At 42.7% G+C, this 22,755-nt stretch overlaps 1 protein-coding gene across 6 annotated transcripts in view; it reads left to right on the top strand.

Annotated features, from left to right (window-relative positions):
* KIF16B (kinesin family member 16B) overlaps positions 1–22,755 on the top strand; it is a 285,684-nt gene that overhangs the window by 215,203 nt on the left and 47,726 nt on the right. For all 6 annotated transcript variants that reach the window (XR_006606297.1, XM_013057083.2, XM_004754198.3 and 3 more), the window contains one exon: positions 17,995–18,084. Coding sequence is in view for 5 of the 6 variants with exons in the window: in XM_013057083.2 (XP_012912537.1) it covers positions 17,995–18,084 (90 nt within the window). In the remaining variant the exon portion in view is untranslated. The remainder of the gene's footprint in view (positions 1–17,994; positions 18,085–22,755) is intronic.

The following is a 22,755-nucleotide window of genomic DNA, read 5'->3' as shown; positions in this document are numbered from 1 at the left end:
ACTTCAATAACTCAAAAAAAGAAAAGAATTAGAACAAAAGCTGAGTTGATTCAAATAAAAATTGCAAGCAAATCATAGGTCAGGCCATAGCAGATCTGGCCAAAATCGTGAAGATGGTACTGTGAAGGCGGTTAGAGAACCTAGATACAGAAAATCATGTCGAACCTTTGAAAATCTCGGCTTCCACCTCAGAATATATAAAATCCAAATCCAAAGTGTTCAGCTTTCTTTGAACATAGCAAACCCAAGTTCTGAGAGCATGTCATTGTCTTGCTCCCTTTTTGTACTTGTCAGGTGCTGTAATCAGCACCAGGAGAGGCCCGTGAGCATTTGCCTGGAGAATCCCCAGTTCTCTGTGCAGGAAGGGCCACCAGACACATTTGCAGGTAAGTGTGTGGAGCGTCTCACATTCTCCTGGGGATACTCAGTCACAGAAGTCTCAGGGCCTCAGTACTAGAAACAAACATGACCCAAATGTACAGTCCCTCTCTTGAACAAAACAAAAATGGCTGCGCCCAGCAAACACATAGCTGTTGGGGTAGTGCTGGGTGTGCCGATGTCCGTCCAGGTTCCGCCAGTTAATCTCCACAAGAGACTAACTGTAGAGTAGGGACAAAGACACCTGTCTGGCTGGGCTGGTGTGAGCAGCATTTGAATGTAGGTGTGTAAAGTGCTTAGAATGGCACCTGCCACTTCCTAAGTGCTGGATGAGTGTTTGTTCAAAAAAAAGGTAAACTTTTTTTTTTTTTTAATTTAACTTTATTTTTTCAGTGTTCCAAGATTCATTGTTTATGCACCACACCCAGTGCTCTATGCAATACATCCCTCCTTAATAAGATTTTCTTTATTTACTTGAGAGAGGGAGAGAGTGAGAATGGGAGGAAGGGAGAGGGACAAGCAGACTCCATGCTCATCGAGGAGTCAGACGCAGGGCTCAATCCCACAACCCTGAGATCATGTTCTGAGATGAAATCAAGAGTCAGATACTCAACTGACTAAGTTACGCAGATGCCTCATAAAAAAACAAGTAAATTTTTAAAAAGCATGGGGACTGAGTGAGATTTAACCCTTGGAATCCTCTTAATGACTTCTGATACCCAGTGTGTCTGAGAATTTTCAACTTTTTTTTTTCAGTTTGAAATTGAATTTTAAATTTTGAATTTTAAAATTAAGTATGGGGGCTTCTGGGCACCTAGGCGGCTCATGCAGTTAAGCGACTGACTCTCGGTTTCAGCTCAGGTCATGATCTCAGTGTCATGAGATTGAGCCCTGGGTCAGGATCCACATTTAGCGTGGTGACTGCCTGGTACTCTCTCTCTCTCTCCCTCCGCCCCTCCCCTCCTGCACTCGCTCTCTCCTCTCTCTCAAACGAATAAATAAATCTTTTTTTTTTTTAAAGATTTTACTTATCTGACAGAGAGTGTGCGCACATGCACAAGCAGGGGGTGGGAGAGCAGCAGGCAGAGGGAGTAGCAGGCTCCCCACTGATCAGGGAGGCAGGCGCGGGGCTTGATCCCAAGACCCTGGGATCATGACCCAAGCTGAAGGCAGACACTTAACAGACTGAGCCACCCAGGTGCCCCGAATAAATACACCTTTAAAAACAATTAAGTATGACAGCCTTTTCCACCCATTATCTGATTATATGGTACATTGGCAATGTTTTCTAGAACATACAGTCACACTTATGGTAACAGTTTGGCTACTACTCAAGTCTTTTCTTGGTGAACCAGTGGATGTAAGGTGGTTAAGGTAAAAGTATTGTTTTTTTTTTTTTTTTTAAGTCTATTTAGTTTTAGACCTTCTTTGAAGGAAAGTCTGATGTTAATGTATATAGATATTTTATACTATTACACTTCAAATTTCAGAAAAATCTTTGCTGCTTCTTTTTTTAAACAAAAATCAATTTCTTTTTTCTACCCTTTCCCCTTGATGGTCTTAAAGGTCTCCTGGGGTCCTGAATGCACCTGGCAATGCTCTGTGATCAGCAGGGAAGGGTCTTGACATCTGGTATTAGACCCCTGTTGACTGCATAACTTGCTGGTGGTTGCTGCCAGTTCACTTAAAGGGCCAAGCTGACCAATGAACACACAGGACCCCCTGGGTGCAAGTCTCTATGAACTGAATTTGCAGGCCCCAGAGAGGGGACTGGGAAGGGGCACTCAGTCGTGTAGCTGCCCAGAGTCTCTCCACTTCTCCCTCACCCTTCCTGTTCCCTCTGCCTGCCTTTGCTGAGATAGAATTTATTAGTTATTCAAGTCATGCCTTCTTGTAATCCCCAGTGGGATAGCTCTCGTTGGATTGTTTGTGGCTGGATGAATAGTTGTAGTTATGGTTAAGGTACTATTTGAGGTCAGGTACAGGGAGTGGGATTTTGAGGGAGGAAGGGAGACAGCAGTGGTTCTCAAATGTTCATCTTCTGATCCCTGATCCGTCCCATGGAGGTTCCCATTACTGGGCTTTAAAATGAGAAAAATCGTGTTTTTCATTAAACCAGAATTTAATATATTTAATTCAAAAAGACTGTCTTTTTGTATCTTCTTTATTGAGGGACTAAAAACAGCTTTATTTTATGGAGTAACTATGAAAATAGATATATAGTGTTTTGTTTTTTGGTCACATTTAATTTTTTCAGTCAACTTTGTTAAGGCGTAATTGACATACAGTGAAGTGCACACATTTTAAGTGTACTTTGATGAGTTTTGGCATACCTACACCCATGTAGCCAGCACCCCTATCAGGACTTCAGACTTTTCATCATTCCAGAAAGATTCTTTATATTCAGTGCCCCTGCCCAGCCTCTGGGTGAGCTCTGAGCTGCTTTCTGTAACCACAGATGACCCGTGCCTCTTCTAGCGTACCATGTAAATGGGACCGGGCAGCATTTACTCCTTTGTGTCTGAATGCTTCTGTGTAGTCTGATGTGCTGGAGATTCATCTCTGTATTTGACTATAACAGAAATTTGTTTCCTTTTAGTGCTACATAGCATCCCGCCTGTGGATATATTACAGTTTGTGGAATGGTGTTTGTCTTAATGTCCTTATTTGACGCCACAGAAGGTTGTCATCTCTGTGATGCACTCCTTCCATCCCCCACCTCCTTATTTTACTGATCCTTGAAGGACACGTGCTTGGGCATCCCAGGGTGAAGGCATCCGTTCCCGTGGCCCTTGCAGTGATCCCTCCCAGCAGGTCACAGGAATACAAACCCTCTGGGACCATCCACATTCTCGCCAAGAGATATATGTCTTTCTGACTTCTGTCAGAGACGGATGGAGAAGTGGGGGGTAGTGCCAGTCTGGCTGCTGGCTGAGAAGCTGAGTATGGTTGAATGTCACCTGCTGGCCAGCAGAAGGTGCCTGTCAGGAGTGTGCTGGCCCTGAACCATGGCCGGCACAGGTTATCCCGCCGACCATCCTACTGCAGCCGTCTTAACATCCGGGCGTCAAATGCTTGTCCACGATTGATACAGGAAATCTGTTACAACTGTGTTACAATTGCCATTTTCAGTGAGCCAAGACCAGAGTGGAGAGAATTTAATCTTTAAGTTCTATTTCATCAGGATACAAAACAGAAATCTTGTGGTTAAGTTCAACAGAGGCTGGCGTTGAACTTATGTTCAAGAAATAAGCTGGTGTTTCTTGTTTTAAACTCTCTGCCATTTATCTTATGTATTAATATTATAGTGTAAAAAACATAAGCCAACACTGTTTTTTGGTTTTTTTTTAATATTTTGTTTCCTGATAGTTTTTATTCCTGTAAAAACTGTAGGTGATCTCACCAGGAGATTGCCTTCCTGTCTGCTTCCCAGAGTGTGGACTTCTGCAGTAGGACCCTCCCCTCTCACCCATTCCCTATCCTGTTACCCTGTTTCCTCCCTCAGAACAGGTGTCACAGCCCACGGTCACATGGTTTTCTTGCAGTCACTGTCATGTTCATAGCAGGTCTTCTCTGGAGATGTAAGCCCTTGGGCCCTCCTCACTGAGTCATCAGCCCTCCCACAGGCCGGGACTGGGAATGGTCACGCAGAAGAGGTCACTCAACAATATGACCCCCACAAGTCCGCCACTAGGTCCTCTCTCTGGTCTTCCAGGGTGGGGACTGGCAAATCAGGCCCCTGGACTGTGTCTGCGTGCAAGAGAGCCAGTGCCTGCTGCCTCCGCCTGCCTTCTCCATTCCACCCTCCCACACGCCAGGACACATCCTGGCTCTGATAGTCTCCGGCACCCACGGAGGAGTTCAGTTCTGTTCCGTTCTGCACAGAGGAGTAGCCCTCAGCCCACCCCCTGGACGTTATTCTGGGCACCCCAGCCCCTTGCTCAGGAAGCACGTGTTCTGGAGTCTTCTATAAGGAGCCTTCTGGTGCCCTAGTCATACCCTCCCATCCCCAGGCTGTTCAGGAAAGGACAGGGCCCTACCTTTCTTCAAGTGGTGGCAGGAGATAGGCTCTTTTGTGCAGAATCACTTTGATCCACTTTAGAGCAAAGGAGCACAGGACTACATACTTTACCTCGAACACACGATGTCCAAGACAAAACTATTCCTCATTTTAGTCATCTGATTTTGGTCGAAGGTACCACAGGGACAGTCACCTCCTCTTGCCCCCAGATGTACCTCATTTTGTTCTGACTCATGGTTGGTGGACTGAGGAGGAGAGGAGAGGCAGAGGGACCAAAGAGGCCTGAGAGCAGGGCAGAGGAATCTTGAGGAAGCCGTTGGGCACAAGCCTGTAGGCTCCTGCCAGTATCGCCTGAGTGCCCTGCCCAGCGGTCTGTTCTCTTTGCTGTCACGTGAGCTTAGGTACTTTGGTCCCCCGTCTGGGCTCCGTCGGTGCTGCCCTGGAGTTGGGGAGATGCTTAGTGCGAGAGCCCTTGGGTCCACCGGGCCCTCCATAGGCAGGAGCCTCTGAAGGAGGCAAAGGGCAAAGGGCCACCTTCCAGGGCCGTTGGCGCCAGGGCCCAACAGAGTTGTGCAGCAGGATGAAGGCAGCTGGAGCAAACCAGGAGGGGCAATGGAGGATGAGCTTTATTTTGCCCAAACAGAATTTCAAAATGTTCACTGCGTTGTCACCATTTCAAACTTGGGAGATCTGACAGGGAGATCCAAATTCCCCAAGTTTATGTTAAATACCAGAAAATGTAACAACCCTGGACTGGTGTCCCAAAGGGCAGCCCTGCTTGGGGCCAAACAGTGGCTCCTCTTGGGATGGTTCCTATGCCACAGCCTTCACGGCTCCTGGGCAGAGGAGATCGCCTGAGGGAATGGTCCACGCCAAGTCCCCACTACACATAAAGGCTCACACACCGAAAGAGGTCTCTGATCACCCAGTTTATTAAGTCAGTTTAAACAAACACAGATGCAGGAGGAGGCGGGTCAGGTAGACGCTGGAGGGTGGGGCCGGCAGGGGAGCGGCCTGTACTCTCTGAGCTCAGGGTCACCCCACATTCTCCTGCTCTGTCTCTCTTTGCCACTGCAACCTCTCCCACTCTGCTAGCCAGGACTAGAGCTGTGAGCAAGGTGTCTCCGTAAACACAGGGCACCCAGAGCAGTGCACACTCGCCGCATGGCAGCATGCCTGGCCGGTGGCCTGCTGGACGGCCCAGGTTGTCACCTGCACTTCTTAGGTAGAGCACATGTGGACTCAGCATGGGATCAGCTCATGGTCACCAGTGGTGTTCATGCGGGGCTGAGTTAGCTGTTGGTCCTGAGCAGGCATGATCATGACCTAATATTTTCTTTCTCTAGGTAACGTTCTAATCTGTTCCCTCATATTTCTCTATTCTGTCTTTCTCTGACACAACCAAAAGGTTTTAGGCCCTTATTTAGCGTGTCTTATGAATTCACTTGTATCTCGCAAGCTGCTTGAGTACAGGCTCTGTTCTGTCTGAGGTTTACCTATATCCCCTAAACTGCAGCTTACTTGCTGGCAGTGCTTAGCCCTTCTGATGACTTCATCCATCCTCTGTAGCAGAATGAAGAGTGCTCACGAAACTCGTAGACTCCCGCTCTACTCCCCCTCTGGTCCGCACCCCCGCACTCTTGGAGCCTTTTGGCATTGTGTTCCTCACTGAACCCTGTAGGCCAGTTGAGTTTGCAACCTCTCCTTAAGGGAGGACACCGTCATCCAGCCAGCACCTTCTTCGGCCCAGCCTCTTTGCCAGAAATTTCCACAAATGTGCAAACTGTACCAAAATGGGGGGGTATTATTTGCACTTAACAAATTAGGAAATTAGGAATGACTTGCTCAAGGCCACACAGCTAGGAGGGTGAACCAGGTACCAAATACCCATCAGATCTGAGAACTCTGAGCCATGCTGGTGCCCTTGCTTATTCATTTTAATGTGCCTTTTGCAATTTCACTACATTCTGTACTTCTTCGAAGTCAAGGCCGTATTTTAGCGTTGGTCTAAACATGGTGACCATTTCCACATCCTTGCCCAATATCTGCTGTTCTTTTTGTATGTGTTTTGATTTTTTATCTTGAGTTCTGTCCAAGTTGCAGGCACTTTGTAAATTGGGGGTCTTACTGAGGCTTTGATAAACCTGGAGAATTTGATGGTGGATAGACCTGCCAGGGAGTGTGAAAAGGAAATGCCCAGAAAATTTGCGGTTTGAGAGTTGAAGCAATCACATTTATAGTCAGAGAAATTTCTCTTTATTTGGCAGAACAGAAATAAGAGCCATTCCAGTCTATTAGATAAACTACGCACACATACATCTTTTAGAAATACTCCCGACTTGATAGAATATAAATGTTCAGAAGGATTTGTGTGTTGGCATCTGAGTCTCTGCTTATTAGTAACTTGATAGATGATCTCCCTGCATGTGTATTAGCACAGCTGAGACAAATGGAGTGTTGCATAAGCTGTGGTCCATCTAGATCCCAGTATTTAGTTTGTGTATTATTTTCAAACATAAATAACAAGTGAAAGAAATAACATTGGGACTCAAAGAATCATATTTTACCCTGTTTTTTTTTTAAGCACCCCTTCATGTCTCTGAAAACTTTTCTTTCACTGAAAAAAATTAAGAAAAAACATTTTCCCTTTTTTGCACAAAGCAACTAATCTTTTATATCACTTTCATTTGAGCAGTTGCGTTTGTCTTCACAAAGTAAAGGCTGCATATGTGAGAAACGGCACAGAAGAAATGAGATTGACTTCCAAGCACCAAAGGAAAGCAATCACTGTGTTGTGGCCATGCCTTGAATTTTCATTTCAAATGTGTTTTTTCCTTATAAGAATTCATTAATATTTTGTCTTCCATGACTTCAGAATTTGGGGGGTTTTACATCTCTTCCTGAAATAAAATTGGTTTTTTTGGACTCCCCTCTTGGCAGTTGCTGCCCAAGGATACCCCTTGCCTTTCCATAGTGCATTAGAAAAGGCCTTTCCTTAGGAACATGATCACAGTGCAAGGAGTTACCATTTACTGGGCACCCAGACACCCTGATGGTTGTTTCATATGCTTCTCATTCATCTGTAGGTTAGTATTGTGAGCCCATTTCACAGATGAAGAAGCTGAGGCCTGGAAGGGTTGTGTGGCAGAGCCAAAGTCACACAGCTGATTAGTGACTGGGCTAAAGTTAGGATCCATGTCTGTCTTAATCCATAGTTTTTCATTATTCCATTCTTCAGTGATGCCTGGTAGAGAGTTTGCATTCTGGACTTTGCCTCTGAATATCTTCGTAATTTGAAGGAAAATTGGTTAGGCTGTCATTCTCGCAATTTCCCACAATTTTAAAGTAGGGTAATTTTCCCTTTTCCTCACTGGTTTTGCAGAGGTGTTAGGGGAAGGGAAAAGTACTTATTAGTAATGATCTTGGTTTTGAAAGGCATCCGTCTTACCAGAATCTTAAGAGTCTTCTTACATTCTTTCAGATTTACCTTCAAACTACTAGACAAAGTAAGTACACTAAAATAAATGGTATTATCCCAATTTTGAAGGTGCTAAAATTGAAGCATAAAGAAGTCGTAATTTCTAGTTATTGCAAAAGGCTGAGACTTTGGTCAGCTAGAAAGCGCTGTTTGATTTTGCACTGCTTCATGGTTATGTAGATACGGTGTAACTCAGCAACCAGCTGCTAGGCTCCTTTCTTAACAGCAAGCCATATTCAGACTGATCTGGGAACCAAGGGCTCTTGAGGCACTTCCTGTACTTGTTGGTGCTAAATCTACATAGAAGGATGTCTGGGGAGTTTCCTGGTTAACAGGGCTGAATAGTCTTATATCTGTGTGGGTCTCCTATTTTCAGAAGTCTTGATACTCCAAGCTCCATACGTCTCTCCCGTCCGCGTCACCAATAGTCGGCAGATCTAGGATTGGATTATAGATTCTTCTCTCCTTGCCCAGTGCTCTGGCTTTAAGACCGTGCTCCTGCTGCTAGGGCCTGACTTCTTGACTCAGGAGCCTGAGAGGTAGAATTCCCATAATTGGTAGGCTGCTGGTTCCTCGGCCACTGCAGCGGAGGAGGATGCCTGCTCTCTTCCGGATCTCAGGATGCACTCTGCGGGTGTGTTTCACCTGGCAGCTATTCCTTTGCCTCATAGGTGGTTGCTGACAGTGTCTTTTCCTTTGTGTCCACTTAGCTAGAGAGCTCAACACTCCTTTCGGTTTCTCAGAAAGAAAGGTATATAAACTTGCCCGGAACTTCCCTAGGGAAACCAAGGAAGGAGGTGCATTGCACATCTCAGAGCAAATAATTGAATATACCCTGTTAGCTAATTATGTTCTCCCAAAACCACCAGCCTTCCCTCTCTCTGCTGCCTAGATATGCTTTGAGAACTCCAGGGCTGCCCCCTTGCTAAGTGGAAAGATTCAGCTTCAGCCTGCTTTTAAGCATCTTTCCCAAGTTTACGTACTCAAAGGACCTTGACATTCAGAAACAAACACTCTTATGTTACTAGGACCCACCCCCTTAGAGCAACTTAGAGACCACCTTTTGTTTCTTGGTATGTTTTACTTCTTAATGTCTATTCCCCTTACCTTTCTTACCCCAAACCTGTCATCATGGTATTTCTTTACATCAGCAGACTTCTGTCTCCAAAGGAATTAGATAAATAACATTTTCTCTTTCTTTGTTTTATAATTCTTTACCCTCTCCCGTTATCTCCTGTAATGCTTACTTTCTAAAAACTTAAAACAGTTACAGGTAAGCCAGAAAAGGACTAAAATGCAGGTCTTTCCACTGCCCACATTTCAGCATAGAAAGGGAACTAGGAAGTGCTGCAGAAGAGCATTTATTGAAAAGAGACTGGGCTCTACTGTCTCCATTATGCGTTCATTTATTATTTAACAAATACTCATTTCATACATGTAACATAGTGGTGGTATTTTTTTTAAAGACCATGCTGGAAGTATCAAGATACTGAAGAACAAGAAACATGAATAAATAGTTCATGTACTCTCTAGTCCACCTTGGGGGGGGGGCATGCAAAAACTAGAACAATGCAGAGCAAAAGGGCAGTGGAAAAGGAGCAGTCAGGAAGATAACATCTTTGTTTACCTGAAGAAGGGGGGTGGATTTCAGTGACAAAGGCCTGGGGACAGACAGAGACAAGTGATCTGGGGGTAAGAGGAAGCAGTGCAGTTGGAGGCCAACCTTGGGGAGTGACTCTCCTTTAAGTAGAGGTGAGTGGGAACAATGAAGTGAAGATGAAAGTGAAGACGAAGAGGTGGGGGGGATGGGGGAAGATGGAATGAATGTGGCAACAGCATAATTTTGAGACCTGCTGAAAGGTGCTCAGGGAGTTCGTCTTGAGTAACCCTACTCACCTCTTTAAAACATTATCATTGTCCTTGAGACTTGAAAATCTAGAATGTTTTGAAATACTCATTGCAGACAATGTAATTTGGAGGAATTTCCAAATAGGAGTAACCTTGTTGAGCCAAAATAGCGTAAATTGCATACATTCTGCTATCATGGAGGGCAGCACACTACAGAGAAAGCTGATACCAGAGACTGCCTGATTTGGGGGAATTATTCTAATGTTTCCTAGAAGGTCTAGGGAGCTAGGGAAATGAGGACTTGGTCCTCCAGTGGTGGGAAAACTGACCTGGAGTCCAGCCTGGAACTGGAGGAGGCGGAGGGAGCAGAAGGGAAGAGATGAGTGAAGAGACCAGAAGAGGTTTCGGGCAGTTTCAGTGAAGACAGGCAGTGGACTCCACAAATGCAGGATGAGCGTGCCCATCAGAAACACTTTAAAGAACTTTGAAGAACTGGCCATCTTAGAGGTCCCAAAGCAAGGATAATGGCAGGCTGTGGTCAGTGAGGTGTTGGTCTCTTCCGGTTTAGTTCCATGTGTGACAGTTCTCTGAGCTTTTAACTAAGTCTATTCTACTAATACTTGCTACCATACAGATTCCAGTATTTATAATATATTTCCTGTTCCCGCAGACATGTTCACAGTTCTGTGGCTACAGAAGACTATATTTTGCACAAATCTGATAAAACTCTAGTATAAAGTTTTAGTGTAAAAACTTGTAGTGTCTATTAGTTTGGCATCTGACTTACTAAATAGAAAGCATTTTATTGTTTATACTTTAGTCTGCTCCTTGAAATGTTGTTAGCAAATAAATGTTGTTTGAGAGAACTCTACAAGTAACTATTTACAAGGAGGCCAGTTAGAGTATTTTTCTTTGGGTGAGAAATTGTAGATTCTCATCCTTAACACAGATATACACAAGGGAATATATACTGATGACAGATCTTAAAATCGACAATTCTCAAACCAGCAAAATATGTATATAACATAAATTTGTGGAAAGCACTCAATAGAGAATTGGTTATAAGTAAATGCAGTTCATCTCATGGACATGTTTATGGTGGTTAAGTTGCACTTGATCATTTTATGGCCCAGGAAAGATGGATTTGTATCAGCAGAGCCATCCAGTGACAGAGACGTAATGAATTTGCTCTTCAAAGATATGGAGTAATGATGCCCTGCTTTCTCAACATAGAAGAACAGAATCGAATATTTTCACCTGATTTATTTGGTGCAGTGAACTTCTATCCTTTCTGTCTGCATCAACACCTCATCCCATGCCCAGTTTTAATTTGGGGCAAAAAGACTTCAGTATATATTTTCCCCCCCTCTGTGTAGGTTTTCCAAACTTCACATGCACCTTTTCGCACCTCCATGGGTGATGGTGTCTCCATTATAGAGAAGGGACTTAACTTTGACTCCACGTTTTCCTGTGGAGAGATGACACGTGTGGTTGCCTTGCCCCATGCTCCCCTCCCCCACCCTCTGTTTCTACAGTGATCATGACCGGCCTTTATGCTTTGTCATCCTTGTCCTCATCCTGTTTGCATGTTGGCAGAGAAGGAGAGATTTAAATGTTTTAAATAGAAAGTAGGAAGCTTGAGCCATTGCAATCCCTATACTTAACCTGGGGTCAGGTAAAGATCTCAGGGGTGAAGGATTTAGAAATCTCTCTATGTGTCACTGTAAACTTGTGTTATAGATATACTGAGAAGGCACCATACTCTCAGTGCAGTCAAAAACAAAAACAAAAACAAAAAACAGATCATCATTCTGTGTGACCAAGTCAAATAATCTGGCTCAGCTGAACCTCCAAGAAACTGCTAGAACATCATGTGGAGCCAGGATGGCAGCAGGCCCTGTTTGCCATTTTGAAAGATCTGGGTCAAGCCTGGAGCTCTCACCTGATTGGAAAAGAAAGACAATCTTAAGTACATCTTTCAGCAAACTGCCTGCATCTAATGTGATGCCTAACACGTAGTAGTCGCTCAATAAAGGTTTATTTCGACAGTGAACCGTTCTCCCACCTCCACCCCAATTACTGCCAAAGGCTCATTCCCTCAGAAGGCTTAAAAGTTTATAGGGGAGCAAGGCATTTATATAATTAATATCCATTCTATAAGTTAATTAATACAACTTTAATTATGTAACTGATATCCTGTGATAAGCGCTCTGGTTCAACTGCGAGCTACATGCTAAGGAACCATGGAGGACGGAATGATTTTTCCAGGGAGGGAAGTGTGGGAAAGCTGCCTAGGGAGGAACTGTGGTTCCAGGAGAGAGCTGTCTAGTCACATAGCACTTCAGGCTGTCTTTCTGTCAGCTCTGCACCCCACCCTGTTAGCATCCCACATCCTTTCGAAAGCACTGGGGGCTGATACCAAGAAAGCAGAAGGTAGTGCATTGGATACTTTTCTGGGGGCTCCCTCAGGGACTCTTTCATCTCCTTGCTGACTTGTTGGCTTGTGCCTAATGCCCTTGATTCTTCTGCCCAGGAAATCACTTAGCCAAGTCATGACCTCCCCAGTATTTGGTATATGCATGCTGTTAGAGAAATCGGTATTCCCTATAAAGGCAGTATTCTTGGGCCACCATGGAAAGAGGAATGAAACCCCATATTATGAAGTAGACTTGGACTAGCTGTTTCATTAGTTAGAGATTGTAAGTAGTAGTCTGACGTAAACGAGCTGAGAAAATAGCAAAGTGGCAAAGACGGCAGTCCGAAGACCTACAAGCTAAGTGTCCACTTTACCTTTATATCCTTATCCTGATCTTACTTGAGGCCATCTCTTCTACCCAGAGAGATGAGAAAAGGTATTTCTGGCTCATTGCCCCTGAGAGCCTGAGCAATTGTAAGATAAATCCATCTTGGGGCTGGCCCTCTCTTCTAGGTCTTCATTTAGGATGCCTGTGTCATGCCGAGTACCCTTTAAAGGTGCAGTGAACACCAGCTAAAAATCCCAACTCTCCTGGAACTGACATTATAGTCGAGAAAGCAGACAAAAGGTAGGAGGTAGTGCCTACTAAAGGTGTGACAAAAGGTATGAGGTAGGAGGAAGTGCCTAGTAGAACAGTAAATTAGAGGAGCAAGTAGTATAAAGATGGGAAAGGGATGCCATTTTAGATAGTATATCCGGAGAAAGCATCAACGAGAAGGTGATTTTGAGCCTAGACCTAAAGGAAGTGAGGGAGCTAATCATGTGAAAAGAGTATTCCAGAAAGAGGAAAAAAAAAATCTCGTGAAAAGTCCCTGAGGCCATACTTCCTGTGTAGCCCATTTGAAGTGTTCCAGATAAGCGAGGAAACTGGAATGAGCAAGGGAACGAGCCGATGGAAATGATGCCTAGGAGGAGACCAATCATAGCGATCCATGCAGTTCAGTTGAAGAACTTGAATTTGTGTCCTGAGACGGAACAGCTTGGAAGGATGTCTTCTTCAAGCAAAGAAATGACCCCATCTAACTTCATTTTTGGCAAGATGACTTTAGCTACTGTGTGAGAAATGAGTGGAGGGAAAGTTGGGGCAGGGCAGGGTGGTGGGGAGACTACAAAAGCAGAAGCAAGGAGACTAACTAGGAGGCTGTGAAAGATAACCCGTAGGAGAGAGGATGGTGGCTTAGACCAAGATGTGAACAGTGGTGATGGTGAGAACTGGTCAGAGTCTCGTTACGTTTTGGAGTTAGGTGGAAAGGATTTACAGTTTGATTAGACATGAGTTGTGAGAGAAAGAGGACCATCAAGGGTGGTGCCAGATTGAACAGGTGAGGGAGTGGCATTGTCATTTACTGAGATGGGGAAGCAGGGAGGGGAGGGAGTTTGGGAGATAAAGTTTGATGAGTTTAGCCACGTTAAGTCTGAGATACAATCAGACATCCAAGTAGGCAGTAGGATACACGAGTCTGGGTTTGGGGGGACAGATATTGAGCATTGAGGGAATCATCAGCGTATAAATGTAAGCTTTGAGATGGGATGAGATCATTAAAGTGAGTGCAGGTAGAAAATAAAACATGGTCAAGGACTAAGCTCTGGAACGCTTTGCTGTTTAGAGGTCAGGAAGATGAAGAGAAATCTCAGCAAAGAAAACCAAGGTAAGAGAGGGCAGCAACCTGGAAGCCAAATGAAGAAGGTGTTATAAGGAGGGGCTGTCAGGTCCTCACATCCTGCTGATAGATCAAGTAAGGTAAAGACCAAGAATTGCCGAGTGGATTAGCAATGTGGGGGTGTTGATGATGTTGGTAAGAGTAGTTTAAGTGGAATGCTGGGTAGATTGGAGTGGATTCAAGGGATAATGGGAAGAAGGAAATTGAAATATCAAGAATAAACTCAAGCAGTTTTGTTGTGATGGGAGGGTTAGAAATGGAGTTGTAATTAGAAAGAAAAGGGAGGCCAAGATGGGAGTTTAATATGAGAGAAATAATAGCTTGTTTCGATACTGATGGGAATAATCTAGTACAGAATGATACAGAATGAGAATGTGTTGGTGCAGGAAAGAAGAGAAATTATGACTTGTGGTATCTTTCAGAAGGCAAGAGGGGATGGAATGCAGTGTTTAAGAAGAGGGCTTGACCTTAACATGTCATGTCTGGTAACAGGGAGAAACATGAGGTACAGGGTAGAGGGTGGCATAGGAGACTTGCTTAAGGGTACCCGGGGAAGTGTTCTTCTGATTTCTTTCATTTTCTCAGTAAAATAGGAATTCAGGTTATCAGCTGAGGACAGGGAGAAAGTGATGAAAAAGCTTCAGGGGGAAAGATGAGGTAAACTATTTACAAAAGTGATATCTAAGAGAAGCGTAGGATAGGGCTGGAAAAATGGGATATGACAGGTGGGAGGCATCCGGGCTAACCTGAAAGTGGGGATTGTGACTTTAAAAGAGACCAGTCAGTCCACGTCATGGTGTGTTTTTCTTTCACAATCTGCTAGGCAGGTGCAGGCCTGGAGTAAGCAGACGGTTGGATTTCACCAAGGTTATGGTTTAGTTATCAGTCCAGGGAATTTCAAGAGCAGGACGAAGAGATTTGTGGTTGAATGAAAGGGAACGGTTACCATGACGGCCCATGGTTTCCAAGTTGAGGTGAGTGAAGAAGCAGGGCAAAGGTTGAGGAGCAGGTCAGGGTATTGGAGGGATCATCTGGGTGTTACTGGAATGACCCAAAATTCACGGCAGGAGTTCCAAAGTGTTGGAGCATATGACAAGTGAGCAGAACCTAAGACCATCAAGAAATTAGAGAAGTGACTAAGTTGAGTTGAAAGCTGCAAGAAAGATGGACGGAATTTAGGGTCTGAAGGCATGAGCTTCACAGAGGAGGGATTTCAGAATGGAGAGAGGAGCAGTGGTTTGAAAGTTGGGTGGAAGGACAATGTCTGCCTACATCCCAGCACAATGGGAGGAAGAGTGTGGGGAGAAAAGAGTCCTTACTTGAGAGGGCTGCTAGGGAAGTGGATCCTCAGGGAAGAGCCAGCCTTCATTTAGAGTGAAGAGGACAGGGTTGTTCCTGGAAGAGGCTCAGGATCTGGGGTATTTTGCTCACAATTGACGAGGAACTAAAGAGGTACAGTGGAAGCAACCAAAAAGCGCCAGGAAGCACAGGACGGATGAGGGAGTCCTAGGCGTCTTTGGTGACTTTCATAACACAGCAAGGTCTCACCTGTGAGCATCCAGCCTCTTACTGCTCTCGGGTCACAAGTGTGGCGCCATGAACTTGCTGGACTCTCTTGGCAAGTAGACAGCATCCTAGCCCTTCCTGTTTTCCCTTTGATACCTGGTTTGTGTCCATCCAAAGCAGAGTATTGCTGTGCTCTCACCCTAAGGAAGTCCTCACACCCATGATGATTGTGGTGGCCTCTGTCACCATCCTTTGTGGGGTCTGTGGCAGAGAAGAAAACCAAGAGAAGGCCCCTCCGCCCAGCTTAGCTGCTGGGTACAGTGTTTTCCAAGCTTGAGTGACTTACATACCAGCTTTCAAAAATTACAGCTGCTGAGCTACTATACTGTTTTTATCTAATGATTTTTTTGGTAAATACACTTACCTTTTTTTCCTTACAGAACTATCCTTTTTGAGGGAACTCATCAGAAGAAACCTGCCACAATTAAAAAATTCATTGTAAATAAAGAATACATTGGGGCACCTGGGTGGCTCAGTGGGTTAAGCCTCTGCCTTTGGCTCAGGTCATGATCTCAGGGTCCTAGGATCGAGCCCCACATCCGGCTCTCTGTTCAGTGGGGAGCCTGCTTCCCCCTCTCTCTCTGTCTGCCTCTTTGCCTACTTGTGATCTCAGTCTGTCAAATAAATAAAATCTTTAAAAAAAAAAAAAGTACAGAACCAGAATGTTGAAAATTCTTTTAAAAAAAAGAAAGAAAGAAAGAAAAAAAAAGTACATCCTTATATAACCGAAAATCATCTCACTTGCAACTTTGGGAAATGAGTGAACCCAAGACTGGCTGATGGGGCACCTGGGTGGCTCAGTGGGTTAAACCCTCTGCCTTTGGCTCAGGTCATGATCTCAGGATCCTGGGATCAAGCCCACATCGGGCTCCCTGCTCAGTGGGGAGCCTGCTTCCCCCAATCTCTGCCTGCCTTTCTGCTACTTGTGATCTCTCTCTCTGTGTCAAATAAATAAATTTAAAAAAAAAGACTGACTGAGACTCAAGACTTATTCCTCCTGAAACTACCCACATGGGAATTCCCCAAACTACTACTTCTTCTTTCCTACTGATCCCATGTAGGAGAGTCAGGCTGAATGACAATGCTTGAGAAGGGCATTGTTGTCCTATGCAGGATACAATTTCCCATACGGGAACAAGGCCCATGCAAATGCCCTGGCTGGGAAGTAGTATGTGCCTTCAGCGATTGTGGCAAGAGTGAACACCCCTAAGGGGAGACGTGCTAGAAGTGAGGCTGCTGCAGGCAGTGGGTTAAAAAATTAGAATTTGGGTCTTTAAGATAAAAAAATGTAGAACTTTTTCTATGAGCAGCATGAAACTACCAGGTGGTCTTGAGGACTGGAGGTGTGTGTGGAATGATCAGATTTAAATTTTAAAAAGCTGCCCCATCAGTTGTGCAGAGCAGGGATCGGAGGGGACACATGTGGACACAGACAAATGGGGGAGTCCCTGGTAAAGGCCATTCTGGGACTGGATGGCCCAGAGTGACATGGTGATGATGGTGGTGGAGGATGGAAGGTTAGAGCTCCAAGAAATGTTTACAAAGCAGAAAGAGCAAGACCTAGTAGTACCTGTTGGACTGCTGGTCATGTTGGCCGGGGGGGGGGGGGGCGGTACGGAGGAGATCAGGCGTGGCTTCAATGTCTGTCTGGTGGAGCTTGCTGGATGGTGTAGTGAAATGGACCAGACAAGAGCTGAAGTTGAGACTAATAGCGAGCACTTGAAGTTTGGTTATAGACAAGATGACTTTAGAGTTCTTGTGGTGTGACATATAAAGAATGACACCTCTAAGTTGAGTACATGGGTCTAGAGCTTAGAAGAAAGTTAGGAAATGTAATGGGAATTTGAGACTCATTAGCCTGTCATTGTCAAGGCTGGTGGGGTCACCCAGCCTCCCATTGTCTTGTGACCTTGATATGTGAGCTGATGTGCCACAGGGCCTTTACATGTGTACCAGTCAGCACATTCAACAGGAACGGTAAATTGAACTACCAGTTAAAGGCTGGATTGAGAATTCCTCCTCAAAAATAAAGCAAAAATATATTGCATGTTTTTATGCTAATAATTGAGATACAGAAATTTTGTTTTCTCATTTTTCTTTGTCTTCTTTTCTCCTTCCATCTCCACTTCCTCCTTTTTTTCTCAGTCTTTTCTTCTCTCATTTTTTTCCTTCCTGTCCACTATGGTGGCATGTGGTAACCTACACTGACACTTTACATGGGCATGGTGCCATAACAGAAAGGTCACCCTTTGGGATTTACTTTCCTCAACTCAGGTGGAGGGTTAAGGGACCCTTTTTATAAACAAGTAAGAGGTAACTGTTTGTCTCTCATTTTACATGAGCACATACTGCTTATAAGCAGATTTGAGAACCAGAAATGCATCCTTAAGTAGAGTACGCTTTTATTTATAAGTCTTATTTATGCAGCTAGATTAATGTTTTCGGTTCTGGAGAAATTTTACATGCTAATCACTTTTTGTTAATTTTAAAATTATTTTTTTTAAAAACGCTAGTCATTTTTTCCCTTTAATTAATGCTGATTTATTTTGATTTTCCCGGTTAATAGATTACTGTCCTAGATGAGACATGGACCGTATTCAGACGCTACAGTCGTTTTCGAGAAATGCATAAAACATTGAAGTTAAAGTATGCAGAGGTAAGTTATAAAATAATTATCTCCAATTAAGAACATTTATTTTATAAAGCAAATGAGCTGATTGCATTATCAATGCTCCCCCCCTTAAGTATCAGCTTGTAAGTGTCACCAAGTTTTATTGCAATCACTCATCTGTCGAAGGTAGCTTTTTAACTTCTGTTCTTCTTTCCAGTTCCATTCTACGCAATTGAAACATTTCCTAAACATAAGATTTTGAAAGTGATAGTAAGGTGATGGTAAATGAATTCTATCCTTTTCATAAACTTTACAGTGCATTTTAAATAAATATTTTAATCAATTTATAACTTTTGAACTGTAAGACCTAGTAAAATGAAATAGTAATAAATCCCTCAATAGAGATTTGCCTTTTCTTCTCTTAAAAAAGACTGTATTAATGCTTAGACTTCTACTTAATGAGAAGTTAAGTCTTAAAAGTTAATTTTCCACCAGACGTGGATGGGAGATAGATTGTTAGAATGGAATTATCTAGAAGCAAGGAGGCATTTCATACATCTGATCTGATATGGGGAGTCTGTTGATACATTGTTATTCTTTTCCTCTTTAGACAAAGACTGGTTTTTAAAATACATCTTCCTTTAGGGTACCCAGATGGCTCAGCCTGTTAAGTGTCTGACTCTTGATTTTGGGTCAGATCATGATCAATCCCCATATCTGCTTCCATTGGAGAGTTTGCTTGAGGATTCTCTCTCTCTTTCTTTCTCTCTCTCTCTCTGCCCCTAACCATGCCCCGCCTTCACACTCAGTCATTCTCTCACAAATAAATAAATAAATCTTAAAAAAAGAAAAACTTTTTAGCAGAGAAAATTATTCCTAAAATTAATGTATATCTTCCAAGTGAATATTTATTTATTTACTTTTATTTCAACTAAAGGAAACCTTGTATCAGCACAGCTCTTTGGGAATTTTGGGTTGAACTCACTACAGATCAGTCAGTAGTCACTGTCTAATGCCTGCTTTCCCTAAGTATTGCTTTTCAGCACTATTTTTATAGTTTCTTATGATATCCTAAAAAATACCTTAGTTGGACATTTTTTTCTAGTTCAGTTCACATTAAATAACTGATGTTTTCTTAACCTTTCCATGCCTTCTCCTCTTCCTTATCCCGTATAAATATAAAGAAATTTCCTTTTTGTAAATAAGATGGTTCCTTGAGTTCTGGTAAAATTGAATTATCTGAAATCTGGTTATTAAGTATTAATAGTATTCAATTAAAAATTGAAGAAGCTTCAGGTAGGAATTTTAGTTCAGTGTTCCTCAGGAAGCTTCAGTTCCAGAAGCAGCTGCATCAAAGTCAAGTTATTAAGTTTCTGCAATTTACTCTTCATGTCCCAAGTTAATATTGATAATAAAAATTGGAAGTATCATGGACATATTAATGTATAGAGTAACTTGTTTTTAAAGTGAGCTTTGCTAGCTCATGACCGGCATCATTATTAGTTATTATCTCAATACTTTAATAATGTACAGGTATTCATATTAACTTACTAAGTTCCCTGATGATATAATGTGTATATATCATATCAATATAATATATATGTATCATTCATTCCATGATTTATTTCATATCCATTCTTTCAGTGACATAAGTTCAGGGCCATACTATGTAGGCAAATTTCATAAATTCTAATAATGGAGTGGTGGACAATAACAAAAATGTCTTCTCGTATGTATCCGCAACTCCTTTGGACAGACTGATGGTCAACAAGGAAAATATAATAACTAGCACTTGATGAGTTCATGTGCTATGTGACGATTACCATCTTAAGTGAGCTACTTGCCTTTGAGGAAGAATAACGGCAAAATGTAATGGGGCAGAAGGGGTTAGGCATTTTAGTACATGGTTGTTTCAGGGTTGGCTTTCTGACGAAACTACATATTAGTTGAAATTTGAGTCCAGAGAGATGAGTTTACAAAGAATGCATGGCCCTAGTCAGTGTTTTTAAAGAAAACTTCAAAACAAACAGAAGCAATTTTTAAAAATATAATAGAAGAAAATACACCCGAGGTTAACAGTGATGTAAACATGTAAATCAAAGAGGTTGCCTGTTAGCAAATAAAATTAATGAACAGAGTTGATCACATATGTAAAATTCTTCTCAAGGAAAGAGAGTATATTACACACCTGCTGAAGAAAGTTAAGTGACCTTCGAATGAGGGAAATCAAGCTGATCTCATTCATTCAGTCAGTCGTAAGTCTGTATTGAAAGACTCCACATTGATCACCACTGTGAGCATGACGGCCACATTCCCTCCTCTCACAAAGCAGAGAGAATGAGCAATAAACAAGCAAACCAATAAATAAGATAATTTTAGACAACGTTAAGTGCCGAGGCAGTGTGATAGCATGATAATGTGGTGTGATAGCTGGACACGTGGGGAGAAATCTGAATGTTAGAAAGGAGGCAAGCATGAAAACCTGGGGGTAAGCTTATCTTCAGTAGAGGGAACAGCAAATGCACAGGCCCTGGAATAGGACCACACTTGGCATGTTCTGAGAACAAAAAGACCTGGGAAGTGTCAGGTGTAGTAGAGATGAGGGCAGGGAAGTCGGTAGGGACTGTATCATGTAGGGTCGGGAGTTCAATCCCGTGTGCTGTAGGAAACCACGGGGTGATATCAAAGAAGTTCTGAACATTCAAACTAAGCTGGGATTTCTATTTTTTCTATGGATGACTTCTCAACGAAACCTTTTTCTGGAAGACTGGCTCATGATCTAAATGACACCCAGGATTGAAAATTGCTTGTCTGTGTTGAGTCTAACTTTGTGACACAATTTCTTTCTTCTCAGGGCAAAAAATGTTAAGAACTTTTTTGTGTACCTATTTGAAAGAGAGGGGGTGATATGAGTAGCTATTTGAAACCATGTGGCCATATTCTAAAATGCACACTGCCTCTAGAAAGGGAAGTTATGCTACTTAAAAAGGCTGAGGGGATGCCACTGAGCTTTGCAATAGCCACACTCTGGCTAATTTCCTCACAAGTAACTGAGTGCTAATGGTGCCCTGGGCCTTGTGTTAGGCTTTGTGGCTCATGACCTCCTATGGTTGGAGCCAGAGACTTGCTTCTTGTCACATAACTGGTCAGCAGAAGCCAGTGTGGAAGGCCAGGTGGTTGGATCCCATTTACTATTTCTAACCAAACAATACTATAAAAATAAAAATAGAGGGGAAAAGTTGGCCTGTAAAAATACAGCAACATGTCATTGTAAATCTAGATAAATCTTATTCTAGTGAGGGGAGAACAGCATCACCCATTTAACATTTTCAAGATGAAGCTTAAATGTCAAGTTGAATATCAGCTATATTTTCTAACGGAAAGTTGACTTTTCCTTTTGTGCAGCCTAATCTTACTTGCTGAGTGTTCATGGGGACTTGAGATCAATAATGTTTATTAGGTCTTCAGCAGTTAGGACTGCTTTTAATATTGCAACTATTATTGCCATCTCTGTATATAATATTAATCTTACTGAAGTAATCAGCTACCTCCAAATGATCTACTTGGCCTGACTTGTCAAAGTCGGAGCTTCTTCAGGAACGTCAAAAGGTTCAGATAGAGGGATGCTGAAAATTTTCTCTTACAGATGACTGTTCCATAGCCAAAATGGGAACATGTTTTATTTACCTCACTCCTTCACCAAATTGAGGTCATTACTTCTATACAAATAGGAAACTACTCTTGTTCTCTCAGTTAAGGGTAAAGATGGTTGATTTTTTTTTTTTAATGGTGATACATACTAAATTTACCAAGTTATACAAGGTTTCATATTTTTAATCAAGCTGAGAAAATATTGAAAAAATCTGCTTGAATTCAAAATACACGGGATTTGTAATTATTTGCCAAGAGAGAGAATCTCTGTTCACCTTAAAACTTCAGTTTGATAAGAACAAAAACAACAACAACAAAAAAAAACAAAAAAAAACCTTTAGTTTGGGTTATAGATTATAATCTTTTAGAACTCTGAATTATATCCTATTCATTCATACTTCCTTCTGGAATTTAGGCCTGTTTTTCCTGGGGGATATATCTCTAAAGAAGTTTAACAAGACAGTTCCTTTTATGGAAATTTTCTCTTTTCTTCCAGGGATGATTTCTTTCAGATCATAAGTTACATATTTATGGTAAAAGATTGAAATTATTCAGAGATGTGTACATAGAATGTGAAAGTTTCTTTTCATCTAGCCCCCGGAAGTAAACATTCACAGTGCCCTCCGAAGGTCTTCTTGGGTCCAGCTAACCATTCAGTCTGACAGGACTCCCATAGGCCATACTTAGAATTTTGAGGGACCTGAGAAAGGTTTAAGACAGATAGCTCTGCTTGCCAGAAGAGTACCTATGGGGACATCCTGAGTTACAAGAGTTATCTCACTCAGGGAAGGCTGGAGCTATGGCTTCCCACCAGTGAGCTGTCACTTCCCCAGTCTACCAACACTTTATCCATTTACCAAGAGATTGATCATTCTGCTAAGAGCAGTGGTCCTAGTAAACAAAGTTGGCATACCACCTTACCAGATTTTACAGAATCCTCTTCACGGACATATGGGTAATTTCTAGATTCTTGCTGTTGTGACTACCTCTCCGTGCGTGCATGGTCTTTTTTTTTTTTTTTTTTTTTTTTTTTTTTTTTGAAAGAGAGAGAGCTGGGTGGTGGGA

Source organism: Mustela putorius, unplaced genomic scaffold, assembly GCF_011764305.1.
Source record: "Mustela putorius furo isolate JIRA1106 unplaced genomic scaffold, ASM1176430v1.1 tig00000253_pilon_pilon_pilon, whole genome shotgun sequence".
Taxonomy (NCBI): domain Eukaryota; kingdom Metazoa; phylum Chordata; class Mammalia; order Carnivora; family Mustelidae; genus Mustela; species Mustela putorius.
The sequence above is the reverse complement of the archived record's forward strand: the minus strand, read 5'-3'. Positions and strand labels throughout refer to the sequence as shown.